Source organism: Berghia stephanieae, chromosome 7 (assembly GCF_034508935.2).
Source record: "Berghia stephanieae isolate SIO BIC M18660-M18661 chromosome 7, UCSD_Bste_1.3, whole genome shotgun sequence".
Classification (NCBI taxonomy): Eukaryota; Metazoa; Mollusca; class Gastropoda; order Nudibranchia; family Aeolidiidae; genus Berghia; species Berghia stephanieae.
This window is the reverse complement of record NC_088366.1, coordinates 18,530,687-18,550,686: the sequence shown is the minus strand read 5'-3', so window position 1 is coordinate 18,550,686 and position 20,000 is coordinate 18,530,687. Positions and strand designations below refer to the sequence as shown.

Here is a 20,000-nt window from a genome sequence, read left to right as displayed (position 1 = left end):
CTATGTGTATCCATGAACTTTTATAGACTGGTTTATATAGTCCAGTGAGAATTACTCATAAAACGCGGATGGCAAGAACAATAACAAAGACTCGATTGACGTCAACTTCATTCTATCTATAAACAAAAATGAAAATGGGTAGCCCTATTCGTCCTTAAGGTCGAATAGCATCAACCGCCATTGCCGTCCGTAAGGACAAATAGTGTTGCTTTGAAAATAACAGCGTAACTCTCTCCTTACGGGCCCTTTTTCTGGACAACTTGTTGTTTTACACTCAAAATGAGGAGATATGAGTATCTACTTATACATAATTTTTATGCAGCATGACACGCTTTACAAAATAAAGTTTTTCCAGAAAATGTGTGATACATGATGTACACACGTTTTCTGATTAATATAATAAAAGTTCTTTATATCGTAACGAATGTGACGATTTTCCTGTAGTTGGTAAGGAGAGGGTAAAAAAAAAAAGAACAAAATACTCAACACAGAACATTTCGGGCTCAAAACCCTTCTCCAGCCAACAAAAAAAAAAAAACAAACAAGAAAGACATAAATGCATTACTTATAAATTTCAGATGGACTGCAGAGAAATTTTGTAGTTGAAGTATAGTATAGTGTGTTAAGCGAATTCGGCTTCCAGTGCCTTTGGTGATCTAGTATGTGGATTATTCTTTGCAGTCATGTCAGTTTGATTGAATGGAAAGGGGGTGGGAGGGGGGGGGGTGTGGGGGTGGGGAGGGGCTCAAATAAGCCGAATCTATGGTTGAAACAGAGCTGAAAGTCTTAAAAACAAAAATGTGATCCACCAAATTAAGAACAGTATTATGTCGGGATAAACGGACCCCAACAAGTGAATTTGGAATGAAAATGAAAAGAAATGGAACTGGGATTCTTTTTACATAATAAAATCTAAGAAAATGCTTCGAATCGCCATCTTAATGGATAGACATTAACTCAAAGTTTCATATTTTTGTATCTATGAGTTTCAATTTCCAACATCTAGATTATCCCGACTTTGACGATGAGTCACAGATGCTATATTCGCTATCACCAATAAGAAAAATTACAACAATAAAAATCAGGAATACATATAATATTTATTTATTTCAGTATAATACTCACCGGTTCCGCAAGCCAAACGAATCGTACCATGACACAGAACAATGTACTGTACTTTAAAAGTTTATAGTCTGATTATTTAAAAATTCAGTGAAAATTAAAATTTATGACTAAACTGGCAATCTAAAAAAATAAGAACAAAGAGATGAGTGACGTCAACTTCACTCATTCGTTCTATTGACTCAGTAACAATAATTTATCATTTTATGCCTTGGAACTTTGTGAAAGATCCAGCAGCCCAATGCCTAAGACCACCGGATGCAGGCTTTCATCTAACGTGCTTAGTCAACAGTACCTACTTGATGAGATTGTATATTCATTCTTGGAAATGATAAAATTACATCACATAATATTTGAAACAAACGAAAGAATGCCTTGGAAAATTTTACCTTTCTGAGTCAGTTTCCTCGGGAAAATTATTGCTTTAAGTCTAAAACTTTACTTATTCTGAAAAAAAGAGAGCTTCTCTTGGACAGAAATATTGGTGCTATGTGTTTAGGTAAAATGCTCACAACATCTGCCGACCAGATGAAACGCATTAACACACAGAGTTATATGTAAACTAATAGGTTTATAGTCTTATTGATAGAATTTACTGAAGACTAATCACCCAAACTGGAGGTTTAATTCGAATAACAAACAGCTGAGTAACGTCAACTTCGTTCCTTCTATTCACTTCAACATAGGCACATGACAAAAGGATTAAAGCTTGCCATGGACACTTCAAAATTACGTAAGATTAAAACCGGATAAAGAATACTTGTAGCAAAAGGGGTGTAAATGATTTTTGAGTGTTTTTTTTTGGTGGTAGATTTGATGAATTTGACGAATTTTTGCCTGTACACAATTCAATATGGTGTTAGTGAGACATACATTTCATGCTCCCATCTGTTTTCAGAAGCGATCACGGTTGCCAGATTAGTTTTTACATAAAATGCCCCAAAGAAAGTCGTGAAATGCTAAATAGTCTTTAAAGGTGGCAACTGCTTTTAGGCACCACATTTTCTGCAATAAGGACATAATAGTAGAGATACATTTTTATTTAATTACTCATCACATAGCCATGAAAATTTCACCATGTCCTACCAGTTTGTGGGTGAAAATTAGTATTTTATGCAATCGTTGTTTATATGTCTATCAAGAGCATAAAATTAAGTCATTTTTTTCGAAAGGGGAAAAGATGAATTTAAAAAACATTCCCAATGCAACTCTCCAGTCAAGAATTTGGTGTAAAAACGCCAAACTGGCAATACTATATTTCTTGGCTAACAATAAATTATTGGGCGAGAGACAGGGAATCTTTTCCTCGGGAATTAACTACTCACTCTTTCACGCTGACCGCACCACGGGCTTTCCAAGAAGACGTAAAAAATAATAGAGTTGAGTCATTGGACGTCGCGTGCTACAACGGGAAAACCCGTTCCCTCCCCGGATAAAAGTACAACACCATAATATTCTGTCGTCTCCATTTTCATTGGCCACAGTCATGTTTATTAATAGAAAAAAGAATAACCCTGATTTAGAAAGAGCTTAATCCCCACCTTCTGTTCCTAAGGAATAAGGGACTCATCATTTCAAATTAATATTAATTGGATTCAATAGTCTGATGGCATGTCGCCCAGCAACGTCGGCCATCGTGGTTCTAAACAAAGAAAATGGCTACTTTTTATTCTTCATGCTGGGTAGAACTTTTCATGTCTTGTGATCAGAATGTGTAAAGGTCAAAACATGATCAGATTTATAATGGGTTTCTTTTTTCCTCTGGATACGCTTTTATGCTCGTCGGAGAAATATTTCATAAGGGCGTTCGCCATTGTTCCGATAGTTTAGAGCCAGTTACTAAGTTATCATGCGTCATTACGAGGGAAGTGACGTTACGACTGTTGAAGCGTATTAAGGAGTGGATCTCTTGATCTTGTGGAATGACACTCGCCTTCTGACCCGACGGTCCAGGGTTTGAGTCCGACTCTTTCGCAGCGCATAATTGAGTCCTTGTAAAAAGCTCTTTAATCACGTCCTCTCATCGAACTCAGGTGTGAAATGAGTGTCTGGCCGTAAACAGCGTTGTCTACTATCCGAAGGACTACTCAATGTTTTGACTCTAAATTCAACTTTTAACATTAAAACTAACCCGACATAACACAGTAAAAGTAACCACTTTCCGATTTCCCACCGTTCCATAATAATAGATACGAGTACGAGTACCGACATCTATTTATAGCTATGACCTACTTAGCAAGCCACTTACCTGTATCATTTATCTGTATCTATACTGTGAATTCATCTTTTCTCGAAATCTAAAGTTTAAGGAAGTTTTAGATTTTATTCAAGATCCTCAATATATTATCATAATGATGATGATGATGATGATGATGATGATGATGATGATGATGATGATGATGATGATGATCATCATCATCATCATGATGATAATAATAATAATAATAATAATAATAATAATAATAATAATAATATAATAATAATGATAATAATAATAATAATAATAATAATAATAATAATAATAATAATAATAATAATAACAACAATAATGATAATAATAATAATAATAATAATAATAATAATAATAATAATAATAATAATAATAATAATAATAATAATAATAATAATAATAATAGTCATCATCATCATCATCATCATCATCATCATCATCATCATCATCATGCTCTCATAAAGTGCATCATGTTACAAAAATTGTTTAATACATGTAATGGGGGAATTAACCATAAAAACCTGGCATTTCTAGTTCATTATTCAATGACGCTGTTTTAAACGAATTCAAAGTTAAAGAAAAATTAATCGAGTGAATTACTTAAGTTTTAAGCGAAACTAAGAGAAAACTAGTCTTGTCATTGCAACCTCTACAAAAACAAATATTTCGAAGCCCTCCGAGTGTTTTTTTTTTTTTTTTAGAGAATAAGATGTAACTTAGGTGAACAACAGTAACTTGGACCCAATGTTCTGTATAGGACGGAAATTGCTGGACATGTTCAACAATATTTTACAAACGGAAAGAGCTGCCTTGTCCGTCTTGTCAATCGGGCAGAACGATCGGTCGTTTGACGATGGGAATGGCGAATAGTACCGATTTAGATGAGTTGCCAGATTGGCATTTACTCGCAAAAGCAACATATAGACGTCAATAATGTTTTCATTTAGCTTGGGATGCACATTTTTATGTTTGTAAAACATTTCCATATGGATTGTGTGTAGTTCCTCAAAGCGGCAGATGCGGTGTTGTTTTTCTCTCCCTATTTGTGTGATTTTTATTGACTTCGAAAACAAAAGTCTGGAATATTTTTATACAGTCGTTTTAATAAAGTTTTATTCTATATTGTGATACATATTTCTAGGAAATTCATAAGGAATTTTTAGATAAATTAAGTTTTTAGTGGTGTATATCCTCCTGTTTGAAGTATTTTATTAGATATTTATTGTTTACACTTACGTTAAGATGTTAGTCACGATGTGCCATATCCATTTTTATTTGAGCCTTTATATAGCGCAATATCCAATAAACGTGCTCAAAGCGCTTTACAAGGGGTTCCTGGTCAACAGCAACATTTAACATGAAGGACAGGACATGGCGCCTGTTAGGCGATATTACATTTTTTTTCGGACAGAGACAACGCACTTAACGGCCAGGTACTCATTTTACACCTGAGTACGGTGAGAGAATGTAAGTAAAGCGCCTTCTCCAAGGACTTAACTATGCACCGGGAGAGGCTCGAACCCAGGACCTTCTGATCCGAAAGCGAGTGTCTTACTACTAGACCCAGCGACATCTATACATAAGTGGACGATGACTAGATAGCCTCACATATCCGTATAACGACAACCTTTGGAATGCCATAGAATAGTCTTGGTATCACGGTATCAATGGCCAGCGGCTACGACCAAGTCGTGGTGGTGTGCGGAAACAAAGAAAAGTAAATATTCAAATAGACCACCACCCTTTCATTCCAATCGAGCACACAGTGTACATAACACACAACGCTTTCCAAGGATCAACATATCAATCAACGACACCTACAACAACATGCCAATAGAAAACGACACATCAACATCTCAACAAAATACAGCGACAACAGCTGATCTTCTTGATGGTATGGAGGGCTTAGGTAAACAAAATGAGAACGTGACATCTGAAAATAAGACAATAACAGCAAGGAGGAGAAGAAGGGCCAGCATAAAAAGAAGAAATAACCGAATTAACTCCAATAATAACGCAAATTAACAATGAACTGAGAAACATGTTTAGAACTATGACCATAATTTTCAAAATATAATTCCAAAACAACCCGAATTTTGAAAATTGATATCATGTAGTAGGATTGGAAATTTTGTTTTTTACTAGTTGATGGGGTGGTGTATATGTTATGCGCAGGATGTTGGCGCAAAATCCTCAATTGAAGAAATAAAGATGTTATAAAGTTTTTGGAAGCGGAAACTTCGAGAGAGCAGGAGGAGGAGTTGTAGTTGAAGGTACTAAGTAAACGTGGCCTCTATCTGTCTAGGGGTATTCGATCAAGCAACGTCCCGGTTCCCAGATGGATTGTTGACTTTTGAAAAAGAGGAATTAAAAACACAGAGATAAACTAAGGAATAAAATAAGCAAGTAACTTAAGTTACACTAAAATAATATATCGTTTAATAAAGTAAAAGCAAGAGTCAATTTTTGATCAAACAATGATCAACATGCAATGACGATAACAACAATAACGACAACAATTACACTACATGCGCTACACAGTCACACACACTGCAGGTAGCAATCATTCGTCACGCGACAGCGATCACGACTCACAACATTATAATTATACTATTACTATACCAACTGTCGTCGTCACCATCGACGCTGTCCGCGTCACAACATCATCGTCGTCGTCATCATCATCACCACCACATCATCATCATCATCATCATCATCATCATCATCATCATCACATCACCATCATCATCATCATCATCATCATCATCATCATCATCATCATCATCATCATCATCATCATCACCATCATCATCATCATCATCATCATCATCATCATCATCATCATCATCATCGCCATCATATTATAATCATCACCATCATCTGATGAGACCAGAGAGCAAACAAAGGTTATGTCAGATGCGTCTAAATACGCATCAAATATATACGGCCCCGAGCCGCCCCAGAACAACCAACATTCCTCTCTCATTACTCATCACAAACAATTACAATGATTATTACCAATACCATCAATACAAAAGATGTATAAATGTATATAATGATAAACAACAATGATAACGAACAATATCCTATATCCAAATCATTATGACAATAACAACATAACAACATATGTTCACCAATATAAGCATTTAGTATTATCCAATATAATCATATTATGATACCAGAATATCATTTCATAAAAAAGTCAGCATAAACCTAACCCTAAAACTAACTTTATTAAAGACCACAACGTGAGTCACCAATATGTAACTCACTCTGATATTGTCCTGTAATCATCAATTACACCTCCAGAGTCAATGAGTAACTTGTGAGTACATGGCTGACATACACCGTATGTCAGCGGTTTAACATGACTTCTGTCGTATTAGAGACGACGTCATCAGCGATCTCCCACGTAATTACGAGTCAGGCCTGATTACATGATGAAGCCAAAGAGCCAACGAAGGTTATGTCAGATACGTCTTTTACGCATCAAATATACGGCCCCGAGCCGCCCCAAAACAACCAACGTTTCTCCCCCATCACCATAAAGACAATTCAATGTAATTATCTCCCGTAAAACATATATCGCCCCAGAAACAAGGACATGGTTACCATCCAGCGGCAACACCATACCTTTCAAGATAAGACTAACCAACGTACTCACAATGTTATCATTATCAATAGCATGTAAGACAAAAACATCAAATATCAAAATCATCATATATAACATAATCCCAGTCTTAATATTATTTATTATTATTATTATTATTATTATTATTATTATTATTATTATTATTATTATTATTATTATTATTATTATTATTATTATTATTATTATTATTATTATTATTATTAATGATCTCTGAAATCTTAACATTATAAATTTAGTATAAGAAATATTCTGGCAGCAACTCACCTTGAAAAAGAGGAATTAAAAACACAGAGATAAACTAAGGAATAAAATAAGCAAGTAACTTAAGTTACACTAAAATAATATATCGTTTAATAAAGTAAAAGCAAGAGTGAAGTTGCACAGAACTGCTGCTCTTTATAAAGGCCTAAAAGGTATGTGGGCGGAAAGCCCTGGTGGAATTTTAGTTTCCATATAAGGAAATGTTGAAAGAGTTGCTAACTTTAACCACATAAAATTCTATAAAAATCAAGCTTCCCACCCAAACGGGATGGCTATGTCCATATAAGGTAACTACGCTCTCCACCAATCGCTGCACTTACAAAGGGGCGAGATGGGGAGTGAGGGGAAATGATAAACACATTCTACTCACAAATATACAAATACATAAAAGACGGGTATACCGTTAGCGTCTACCAAGCATGAATATTCAAATTCAATACATTTCTCACCAATGAGCGCAAAGGGATGTACCACAAAGAAGATAACATCAGAACCAAACAATCTTAGGAAGAGTAGGTATGAGTCAGAGAGACAGGAAGAGGGAAGGACAGATAGGTAGATGAAGAAATAAATGAGAGAGAGAGAGAGAGAGAGAGAGAGAGAGAGAGAGAGAGAGAGAGGGAGAGAGAGTGAGAGAGATAGCGAGAGAGAGAGAGAGAGCGAGAGAGAGAAAGGTAGAGAGAGAGAGAGAGAGAGAGAGAGAGAGAGAGAGAGAGAGAAAATGCAGATAAATGGGAAGATGCCACATACATAGTGCTTGATCAACCAAATAAAGATATCCCTGTGTATCGTATTCAATTGTCTAATGGGACAGGAAGAATTAAACAATTGCATCGGAACTTACTTTTGCCTATAGGAAGTAATCGGGACGATGAAGAGACACAAAATACCGAAGTACGTCAAAAAATTGTCACAAGAGCTGGCGATAGACAAAACATTGGTCAACATAGCGTAAACGAGAGGTTTGATCAAGATAAAGGGGCTCTAATCCACGAGTATCCATTCATACATACGGGTAGACGTACTAACGACACGCGTTGTGACGGTGACAGTGTTAACGAAATTAGTGAGGGGGGTTCCAGCGAAGTGAGGACTGAACTTAGCAGCGACAATGTCACGCGAGGACATCACATTACAGAAGTTAGTGAGGTCGATGCAGTGAATCGTGACGGAATAAACATTGCCACTGACAGCATTGACACTGATGTCAATAACGACATTGCAGGTGATGCTGACAGATGCAATGGAGACGAGACTGAGACAGTTACTCGAAGGTCAACGAGACAAACGAAGGTGCCTGCTCATCTGTCAGATTTCATTATCTATTACAAATAGTGGGCTGGGGATTACAAATAAGATTTGTGGGTAGCTGGGTATTAACTCTTTATACACATGTGGGTTTGCAAGGGTTTCTTTTTTTACAAAATGAGTTATTTTTGCTTTATTTTTGTTTAACTCTCTCAGATCATAGAGCTGTTGAGTAGAACATCCTGGCGTATGTCCGGGTTTTACACGTGTCCTTAATTATGTTCGGGCATGTTAAATGGTTAATCAAAAGATGTTTGATTGTATGTCAATTGTAATAACATAAAACCATGTTGTTATTGTATTTCAGATATGATGATTTTGAACTTGTGTATTGTCAAAACTCGGGACGAGTTTTCAGTTCTCAGGGGGAGTAATGTAATCATCATCTAGTCAGCTGATCCTGCGTAGGACGTTGCTTCCCGAACTTTCTTGCGAAACAGATTACGGTTTTCCGCCAGTCTACTTGCTTGAGTTGCTGTCATTCCCAGCCATTCACATATATCTTGTTCCCAGCTTCTTGTTGGTCTACCTCTTCCTCTCTTGCCGTCTACCCTTGTCTGCAGAATGTGCTTTTCTAATGATTCGTGGCGAGTCGTGTGGCCAAAATAGTTTAGTTTCAATTTCTTTACAGTTTGAAGAAGAATTGGTGATTTTATTCCGATCCTTCTCAGGACTTCTTTGTTTGTTTGTTTTTCAGTCCATGATATTCTGAGTATTTTCCTGTAGCATGCCATTTCAAAAGCTGTGATCTTTGTGCTATCTGCTTTGCTGATAGTCCATGCTTCGCATCCACATGTTGCAGTTGGGAAAACAACACTTTTGAGGATTTTGATTTTTGTTTGAATGCACTGCCCTTTCCAGATATTATTCATCTTTTCTAGCTTTGATCTTGCCATTGCTAGTCTCCTCCTGATCTCTGGGGCCGATTTCCCGTTGTACTCAATCCTGGCTCCAAGATATTCAAAATTCTTTACTCTTTCTATTTCTTCTCCATTGATTTTTATGATGGCATCTGTTTTGCATTTGTCAGTATTCATGATTTTGGTCTTCTTTATATTCAGCTTAAGGCCTTTGGTCTCGCTATGTTCCTTTACAGATGTTATTAGATTCTCTAGTCCCCCCGGTGTTGTGGACAATAGTGCAGTGTCGTCTGCGTACCTCAGATCTTTTATGGGTAGACCTTGCATTTTAGGTTCGTTGTAATTACTTCTCCTGACATCGTTTTCCACATCTCGCATTATACCTTCAGTGTAAATGCTGAACAAATGGGGTGATAGAATACATCCCTGTCTTACTCCTTTTGTAACTTTGAACCATTCTGTTGTTCCGCTTTCTAGTTGTACCGCTGATTGTTGGTTCTCATAGAGGGATCTTATCAGGTTTCTAATTCTAGGATCAAAGTTCATCTCCAGGAGAGTTTCCCATAGTTTCTCATGATTAACACAATCAAAAGCTTTCGAATAGTCTATAAAACAAGTGTGGAGGCCAGAATTTACTTCTCGATGCTTCTGAATAATTTGACGCAAATTGAATATGTGGTCTCTTGTCCCTCTGTTTTTTCTAAAACCTGCCTGGGTATTCCTGTCATAATATTCTTTCTGCTTTGACTGATTTTCTCGAGATATCTTGGCTGCAGCTTCGTGTGCGGCCTGAAGGCGGTGTTTCAATTCGGCTGCGTAAGTAGTGTGGGAAATCTTCGATGTAACGGATGGCAGATTTAATAATGCATCGATAGGTAACCGAGCTTCTCGCCCAAACATTAATTGATAAGGACTAAAACCGGTGGTAGTATGACGTGTGCTGTTGTACATTTGAACGAGTTCTGCAACATAATCCTTCCACGATGCCTTTTTGTCAATCTCGAGCGTACCAATCATATCGATGATGATGCGATTGAACCTTTCTGTAATGCCATCTGATTGGGGCCAGTATGGTGTAGTTGTTGATCGCTTGATTCCTAACAGCTTACACATCTCGCTAATAACCTTTCCAGTGAAAGATGCTCCTTGGTCACTATGGAGACGTTTTGGCAGTCCTAAAACAGTAACAAATTGCTTAATTCAGAAAAGTGAGTGGAGCAGGCACTTATGTTGGTAACAACAAGATATGAAGTGAGTAGAAAAGTGCCAGAAGACAATAGAGAATAAAAAATTTTTTCGCGGCGGTGGTGGGGTTTGAACCTGCGACCTTATTGGTACGACAACTCCGCCTGGCAGGTGAGAGCGTGGCTCTACCGTGTGAGCTATCCACGAACACAAAAATATTCGTTTCAAACCCAAAGTCATTTCTAGATCCCTCTCTCACCCACTTCTTGAGATCGCCGATTCGTTCACCACCATCGCGAAATAATTTTGACCAGCAGTTAAGCTTAATAGCCAATATTCTCATCACAAACATATAACATAGAAACGATTGAGACATTGAGTATGCTCCGGTGTATGGGGTGAATTTTTAATTCAGAAAAGTGAGTGGAGCAGGCACTTATGTTGGTAACAACAAGATATGAAGTGAGTAGAAAAGTGCCAGAAGACAATAGAGAATAAAAATTTTTTTCGCGGCGGTGGTGGGGTTTGAACCTGCGACCTTATTGGTACGACAACTCCGCCTGGCAGGTGAGAGCGTGGCTCTACCGTGTGAGCTATCCACGAACACAAAAATATTCGTTTCAAACCCAAAGTCATTTCTAGATCCCTCTCTCACCCACTTCTTGAGATCGCCGATTCGTTCACCACCATCGCGAAATAATTTTGACCAGCAGTTAAGCTTAATAGCCAATATTCTCATCACAAACATATAACATAGAAACGATTGAGACATTGAGTATGCTCCGGTGTATGGGGTGAATTTTTAATTCAGAAAAGTGAGTGGAGCAGGCACTTATGTTGGTAACAACAAGATATGAAGTGAGTAGAAAAGTGCCAGAAGACAATAGAGAATAAAAAATTTTTTCGCGGCGGTGGTGGGGTTTGAACCTGCGACCTTATTGGTACGACAACTCCGCCTGGCAGGTGAGAGCGTGGCTCTACCGTGTGAGCTATCCACGAACACAAAAATATTCGTTTCAAACCCAAAGTCATTTCTAGATCCCTCTCTCACCCACTTCTTGAGATCGCCGATTCGTTCACCACCATCGCGAAATAATTTTGACCAGCAGTTAAGCTTAATAGCCAATATTCTCATCACAAACATATAACATAGAAACGATTGAGACATTGAGTATGCTCCGGTGTATGGGGTGAATTTTTAATTCAGAAAAGTGAGTGGAGCAGGCACTTATGTTGGTAACAACAAGATATGAAGTGAGTAGAAAAGTGCCAGAAGACAATAGAGAATAAAAATTTTTTTCGCGGCGGTGGTGGGGTTTGAACCTGCGACCTTATTGGTACGACAACTCCGCCTGGCAGGTGAGAGCGTGGCTCTACCGTGTGAGCTATCCACGAACACAAAAATATTCGTTTCAAACCCAAAGTCATTTCTAGATCCCTCTCTCACCCACTTCTTGAGATCGCCGATTCGTTCACCACCATCGCGAAATAATTTTGACCAGCAGTTAAGCTTAATAGCCAATATTCTCATCACAAACATATAACATAGAAACGATTGAGACATTGAGTATGCTCCGGTGTATGGGGTGAATTTTTAATTCAGAAAAGTGAGTGGAGCAGGCACTTATGTTGGTAACAACAAGATATGAAGTGAGTAGAAAAGTGCCAGAAGACAATAGAGAATAAAAAATTTTTTCGCGGCGGTGGTGGGGTTTGAACCTGCGACCTTATTGGTACGACAACTCCGCCTGGCAGGTGAGAGCGTGGCTCTACCGTGTGAGCTATCCACGAACACAAAAATATTCGTTTCAAACCCAAAGTCATTTCTAGATCCCTCTCTCACCCACTTCTTGAGATCGCCGATTCGTTCACCGAATCGCCGATTTGTCTTCTGGCACTTTTCTACTCACTTCATATCTTGTTGTTACCAATTGCTTGAGTGCCTTTGCTGTTGCAATTGCGGTTTGGTTTCGTGTCGGATACGCTTGAGTGAATTTGGTGAAATGATCAGTGATAATTAGAATATTTTCAATATTTCCTTTTGACGGCTCTATTGTTAGAAAATCCATACAAACCAATTCTAGTGGTTGCGTTGTGACTATAGAGTTCAGTGGCATTTTATCTGGTCTGGCTTTACGGCATGTGCATCTACGACAGCGGTTGACATATTCTGCTACATCTTTGTATTGGGACGGCCAGTAACATCTTTCCTGTACTAGTGAAAAGGTCTTGTCTCTACCCTGGTGACCTAAATCATGGCATAAACTGATTACTTGCTTACGCCTCATCTGTGGAACGACAACTTGTAATTTTTCTTCCTTATCAACTATTCTTCTCCTGTATAATATGTCTCCCTTTAAACATAATCGATCGTTTTGACGGCTCCACGGTAAGTCTTTAATTGTCTCTTTTCTCTGTAGTTTAGCTCTCACCTCTTGTAGTTCAGTATCTGCTTTCTGTTCTTGAACCCAGTCTATAGTTTCTGTTCCCCAGTCAACTTCAAGCCATTCGTCTGGCACCTCAGTGGTCAAAGATTCTACCACGCCATCTTCAGCCCTCAGCGCTCCAATTAAACAGGCTTCCACCGCATCTTCCTCCAGAAGATACTTGCCACACTCAGGCCACTGTATTCTTGACAGAGCATCGCACTCCGTATTCAGTCGACCTGGCTTGTAATGAATGCTGAAATTAAAGTTGGCGAGCTTGGCAACCCATCGATGACCAGCTGCGTCAAGTCTTTTACAAGTGAAAATATAGCATAGAGGATTGGAATCAGTATATACCTCAAATTTCTTTCCATACAGATAATCCGAAAATTTCTCGGTGACAGCCCATTTCAATGCTAAAAACTCAATTTTATGAGCAGGGTAGTTTTTTTCTGCTTTATTCAACCCTCTACTCGCGTAAGCCACTACTCGTTCTTTCCCTTCCTGTGTCTGATACAGTACGGCACCTAATCCTAAAACACTCCCATCTGTCCTTAACGTAAATGGTAAGTCAAAGTCTGGAAAGCAAAGCACAGGTGCTGATGTGCACGCCTCTTTTAACTTATTGAATGCCGCGTCCTGCTCTGCGCCCCAATTTAGTTTCCGTGGTGTAACTCGCTTTTTCTTATTTGCTCCTCCTATCTTATCATACAATGGTCTGGCTATGGTAGCAAAATTTTTGATAAATCTTCGGTAATATGACGTGAAGCCTAAAAAGGATTGCAATTGTTTCACAGTTTCTGGTCTAGGCCAATTAATTACTGCCTCTATTTTGTCTGTCGAAGTTGATACCCCTCCCCTGAAACTGTGTGTCCTAAGAAATTAACTGATGATCTTAAAAGGTTACATTTAGATGGCTTGAGTTTAAGGTTTGCTTCCTGTAACCGTGTCAAAACCTTCCTAAGGAGCTGTATGTGTTCGTCAACTGTCTTCGAATAAATTAATATGTCGTCAATATATACGAGTACGCCTTTCATCAAATCATCCCCAAGCACCCTCTCAATTAAACGCTGAAAAGTTGCTGGGGCTCCTTGTGCACCAAAAGGCATTCTTTTACATTCAAAGAACCCAATCCCCCCTACTCTAAAAGCAGTCTTATGTCTGTCTTCGGGCGCAACTTCTAACTGATAATATCCAAATTTAAGATCTAGAGAGCTAAAATACTTCGCACCAGACATAGAGTCAAGCATGTCCTCAATTCTTGGTAGCGCATATGCGTCCGGAATGGTCAATTTATTCAATTGCCGCAAATCAATACAAAACCGCAAACTCCCGTCACGTTTGCGCACCAGAACCACTCCCGAGGCATATGGACTAGAGGAAGGCTGAATGACATCCATGTCTAGTAACTCTTTTATATGTGCCCTTAATTCGTCTATCATGTTGTGTGGTATTTTTCTATACGGTACCTTAAATGGTTTGTCTGAGGTGAGTGGGATGTGGTGCTGCACTAGTGTTGTGTGTCCTAAGTCCAAATCATGTTTAGAAAATGTGTTCTGAAATTCTGTTAATGTTTTCTCTATCTCTAATTTCTGTTCTGGTGTAATATTATCTGGAATGTCGCTAAGCCTACTAATCAAGTCTTCTCTTGTCAGGTCATCTCTTAATTCTTTGGCATGTCGGTGCATGGGTGTAGCGCATTCCATGTGTCCTATTCTAGTCCTCGCCGCAATATTTACTGTGTCAGCGGTCAAATTACATACATTGACATGAAGGCGCTGCCACATCTTACCAGACCTCACCTTAGTAATAACAGGTCTAAATTGTATGTTTGCCCCCTTATAAGGTTCAATTACCATTGTTTTAGGTAAGGGAGACCTGCTATGTGCTATACATGCTATTGTAACTGTATGCTTAGGAGCCACACTGACAGACATTGATGTGGCAATGCTACCTACAGGTTTTCTACCCATCAATGCCCTCATGTTAGACCAAAACCTGTCTTTACTCCAACCCCGAGGTATTGTTTCTAGAAAATTTGTTCCCAAAATTAAATCTAAGTTATCATCTTCACCCACTAAACATAACAGATCACACCCAGGCCCCCCAAAATGTTCTTTCACCTCAACCTGAACCATCCCTAAATAAGGTAAACTAATCCCAGCTGCTGTCTTAACTTCTAATTCTTCTAAAGGTAATAAATCTAATCCTAACATTTTAAACATTTTCTTACTAATTACTGACACTTGACTACCGGTATCAACTAAACAACTCATTTCTAAATTATTTACAACTAACTCACGTGTTGTGAGGCTCCCTTTGAGACGGCTGCCTGCTGTAGCCCCACAACTCACAGGCGTCTGGCGTTTGGGCAGTTCCGGCGGATGTGTCCTGTCTGTTGGCATTCCCAGCAAATGTCCACACGTTTTCTTCTGTCCACTCGATCCAACCTCGCAGATAGGGTCGATATCTGCTTCAGGACCTCTCCCAGGACACTCTCCACGGATGACTCTGCTGAGGGCCGCGGTCACTTCCGGACGCCGTTTCCACATCTCCGCGTCTGGACCCACGGGGGGATCCTAGCCTCCATCTGCCGCCGGTCCTACCCTCCTCTGGTTGCTTTGGGTGGTCTTCCCTCACGGGCGCTGAGACGATCCCTCTTGATGACGAAGACTCTATTTCGATTTCCCTCGCCGTTTTTAAAAGTTCTTCGAAGTCGGCTCCTTGATCCTTCTTAAAAAGAAGAGCAGACCGGCAGGGAGTCAGTAGACCTTCGTAGAATTGATCGGCCAACCACCGTCTAGCTTGGTCTGCCGAAATTTCCATGTAGTACTTCTCCATCATCTCACCCATGGTTTTCTCGAGTCGTTGTGCAAACTGGACGGCTGTCTCTCTTGGTCGCTGTCGGGTACTGAAGTATTCAGCTTGTAAGGACGCGAGAGGACGACATTCACCGTAGACCAAGGCCAGTCTGTCAAGCGCCTCCTTCAGGGTTGGTGGATCTCCTAAGGCAAATAAAGTAGTTGCAGCTGGGCCTTTGACAGCCCGCTTGACCGCCGTTAAAACTGTTTCTTCATTGTGTTCTACTTGGAGAGCGGTCACTTCTCTTCTGAATTGTTGAAAACCTTGCCCGTTGAAAGAAGGCAGATGATGAGACTGTGGTTTCACATATATGATGTTCGCTGCTCCTCCTTGAAATTCGGATAAGAGTTTCTGTTTTTCTTCATTTGACAGTTCGCTAAAGAGTTTTCGTGTTTCTTCCATCGTAGATCCCGGACGAGCCCCCAAATGTAGTAGGATTGGAAATTTTGTTTTTTACTAGTTGATGGGGTGGTGTATATGTTATGCGCAGGATGTTGGCGCAAAATCCTCAATTGAAGAAATAAAGATGTTATAAAGTTTTTGGAAGCGGAAACTTCGAGAGAGCAGGAGGAGGAGTTGTAGTTGAAGGTACTAAGTAAACGTGGCCTCTATCTGTCTAGGGGTATTCGATCAAGCCACGTCCCGGTTCCCAGATGGATTGTTGACTCTTGAAAAAGAGGAATTAAAAACACAGAGATAAACTAAGGAATAAAATAAGCAAGTAACTTAAGTTACACTAAAATAATATATCGTTTAATAAAGTAAAAGCAAGAGTCAATTTTTGATCAAACAATGATCAACATACAATGACGATAACAACAATAACGACAACAATTACACTACATGCGCTACACAGTCACACACACTGCAGGTAGCAATCATTCGTCACGCGACAGCGATCACGACTCACAACATTATAATTATACTATTACTATACCAACTGTCGTCGTCACCATCGACGCTGTCCGCGTCACAACATCATCGTCGTCGTCATCATCATCACCACCACATCATCATCATCATCATCATCATCATCATCATCATCATCATCATCATCATCATCACATCACCATCATCATCATCATCATCATCATCATCATCATCATCATCATCATCATCATCATCATCACCATCATCATCATCATCATCATCATCATCATCATCATCATCATCATCATCATCGCCATCATATTATAATCATCACCATCATATGATGAGACCAGAGAGCAAACAAAGGTTATGTCAGATGCGTCTAAATACGCATCAAATATATACGGCCCCGAGCCGCCCCAGAACAACCAACATTCCTCTCTCATTACTCATCACCAACAATTACAATGATTATTACCAATACCATCAATACAAAAGATGTATAAATGTATATAATGATAAACAACAATGATAACGAACAATATCCTATATCCAAATCATTATGACAATAACAACATAACAACATATGTTCACCAATATAAGCATTTAGTATTATCCAATATAATCATATTATGATACCAGAATATCATTTCATAAAAAAGTCAGCATAAACCTAACCCTAAAACTAACTTTATTAAAGACCACAACGTGAGTCACCAATATGTAACTCACTCTGATATTGTCCTGTAATCATCAATTACACCTCCAGAGTCAATGAGTAACTTGTGAGTACATGGCTGACATACACCGTATGTCAGCGGTTTAACATGACTTCTGTCGTATTAGAGACGACGTCATCAGCGATCTCCCACGTAATTACGAGTCAGGCCTGATTACATGATGAAGCCAAAGAGCCAACGAAGGTTATGTCAGATACGTCTTTTACGCATCAAATATACGGCCCCGAGCCGCCCCAAAACAACCAACGTTTCTCCCCCATCACCATAAAGACAATTCAATGTAATTATCTCCCGTAAAACATATATCCCCCAGAAACAAGGACATGGTTACCATCCAGCGGCAACACCATACCTTTCAAGATAAGACTAACCAACGTACTCACAACGTTATCATTATCAATAGCATGTAAGACAAAAACATCAAATATCAAAATCATCATATATAACATAATCCCAGTCTTAATATTATTATTATTATTATTATTATTATTATTATTATTATTATTATTATTATTATTATTATTATTATTATTATTATTACTATTATTATTATCATTATTATTATTATTATTATTATTATTATTATTATTATTATTATTATTATTATTATTATTATTATTATTATTATTATTATTATTATTATTATTAATGATCTCTGAAATCTTAACATTATAAATTTAGTATAAGAAATATTCTGGCAGCAACTCACCTTGAAAAAGAGGAATTAAAAACACAGAGATAAACTAAGGAATAAAATAAGCAAGTAACTTAAGTTACACTAAAATAATATATCGTTTAATAAAGTAAAAGCAAGAGTGAAGTTGCACAGAACTGCTGCTCTTTATAAAGGCCTAAAAGGTATGTGGGCGGAAAGCCCTGGTGGAATTTTAGTTTCCATATAAGGAAATGTTGAAAGAGTTGCTAACTTTAACCACATAAAATTCTATAAAAATCAAGCTTTCCACCCAAACGGGATGGCTATGTCCATATAAGGTAACTACGCTCTCCACCAATCGCTGCACTTACAAAGGGGCGAGATGGGGAGTGAGGGGAAATGATAAACACATTCTACTCACAAATATACAAATACATAAAAGACGGGTATACCGTTAGCGTCTACCAAGCATGAATATTCAAATTCAATACATTTCTCACCAATGAGCGCAAAGGGATGTACCACAAAGAAGATAACATCAGAACCAAACAGTCTTAGGAAGAGTAGGTATGAGTCAGAGAGACAGGAAGAGGGAAGGACAGATAGGTAGATGAAGAAATAAATGAGAGAGAGAGAGAGAGAGAGAGAGAGAGAGAGAGAGAGAGAGAGGGAGAGAGAGTGAGAGAGATAGCGAGAGAGAGAGAGAGCGAGAGAGAGAAAGGTAGAGAGAGAGAGAGAGAGAGAGAGAGAGAGAGAGAGAGAGCTCAGACGAATAATCAGCAAGGTAATTCCAGCATCAAATATTAATATACAATCTCCATCGATTAATATTCAATTTAACAATGCTCATGACATAAATCAAATACATTGAACACATTCACAATTTCATGCGAACAATCAATACTCATAAACAAAATTGATTATTCAGTAATTCCAGTATTTAGATTAACAATACTGTCATACATTTGAGACAATACAAATCAAAAGATTTCAAAAAATCAAAAATGAATATATATATGTGCATGTATTCGCTAATATCTTATATTATCTCTTCTACAACACAAAAATAAATCAACTAGTGCATAACCCAATAATCAGATAGAGATAGATATATGAATAGGTAAATAGATAGATAGATGGATAGATAAATAGATAAATAGATAGATATAGATAGATATATATAGATAGATAGGGAGAGAAAAAATGAGTGAGAGAGAGAGAGAGAGAGAGAGAGAGAGAGAGAGAGAGAGAGAGAGAGAGAGAGAGAGAGGGAGGGAGAGAGAGAGAGAGAAAAGGAGTGTTAGTTCACACTTTCATACAACAGGACGCCATGTAACTGTAACACGATACACTTGAGTGAATGCAATCTTGCGTAGAATCACAATCAGACATTCCATCAAACAGACAGTACAATGCTACGGTCCCTGGTTCAAATCCCACTATTATACAGAATGACAACCGGAAATGTGGGAGTTACAAATGATGAAAGAACCCTCAAACAGACTGCTACCCAGGTATTTGAGATCTAAGAAACCTGGTTAAAAGTTAACAATCAACACACAGACATACTGGCACCCAGGGATTTGCGAGCTACGAAACATGATTTAAAATTCAACAAACACCCAACCAGACTAACAATCAGGTATTCGTAACCCTATTACAATTAGACACAAAACCAGACATAATCATAGGTACTGAAACATGGCTACATTCTGAAAAAAAAGGACAGTGAAATATTTCCACCAGAAACAGATTTTAAGGTTTTCAGGAAAGACAGGAGATAGGTACGGTGGGGTGCTGGTTGCAACAACACCGAACCTCTCAGTATT

At 38.4% G+C, this 20,000-nt stretch overlaps 2 protein-coding genes and 1 pseudogene across 7 annotated transcripts in view; all 3 read right to left on the bottom strand.

Moving 5' to 3' along the window:
- Nucleotides 1-3,379, bottom strand: part of LOC144976481 (sodium-coupled monocarboxylate transporter 1-like) — a 39,386-nt pseudogene extending 36,007 nt beyond the window's left edge. Inside the window, exon 1 of the transcript XR_013646113.1 lies at nucleotides 3,371-3,379. The product of XR_013646113.1 is annotated as a sodium-coupled monocarboxylate transporter 1-like (transcript). The remainder of the gene's footprint in view (nucleotides 1-3,370) is intronic.
- The window catches only part of LOC144976833 (sodium-coupled monocarboxylate transporter 2-like), a 122,833-nt gene extending 114,593 nt beyond the window's left edge, over nucleotides 1-8,240 (bottom strand). The window contains exons 1-2 of one of the 5 annotated variants that reach the window (XM_078921323.1): nucleotides 5,704-5,813; nucleotides 3,371-3,419 (exon numbers count right to left, since the gene is read on the bottom strand). The gene's annotated coding sequence lies outside the window, so the exon portion shown is untranslated. Of the gene's footprint in view, nucleotides 1-1,125; nucleotides 1,313-3,370; nucleotides 3,420-5,703; nucleotides 5,814-8,109 lie in introns of those variants that run through there. The other 4 variants (XM_078921329.1, XM_078921328.1, XM_078921322.1 and 1 more) reach the window with 4 other exon arrangements.
- A 7,135-nt stretch (nucleotides 8,241-15,375) lies between these two features.
- Nucleotides 15,376-20,000, bottom strand: part of LOC144976832 (uncharacterized) — a 6,905-nt gene continuing 2,280 nt past the window's right edge. The window contains exon 1 of the mRNA XM_078921319.1: nucleotides 15,376-20,000. This exon is cut by the window's right edge and continues 2,280 nt beyond it. Coding sequence (XP_078777445.1) covers nucleotides 15,520-16,308 — 789 coding nt within the window. The 5' untranslated portion in view covers nucleotides 16,309-20,000 and the 3' untranslated portion in view covers nucleotides 15,376-15,519.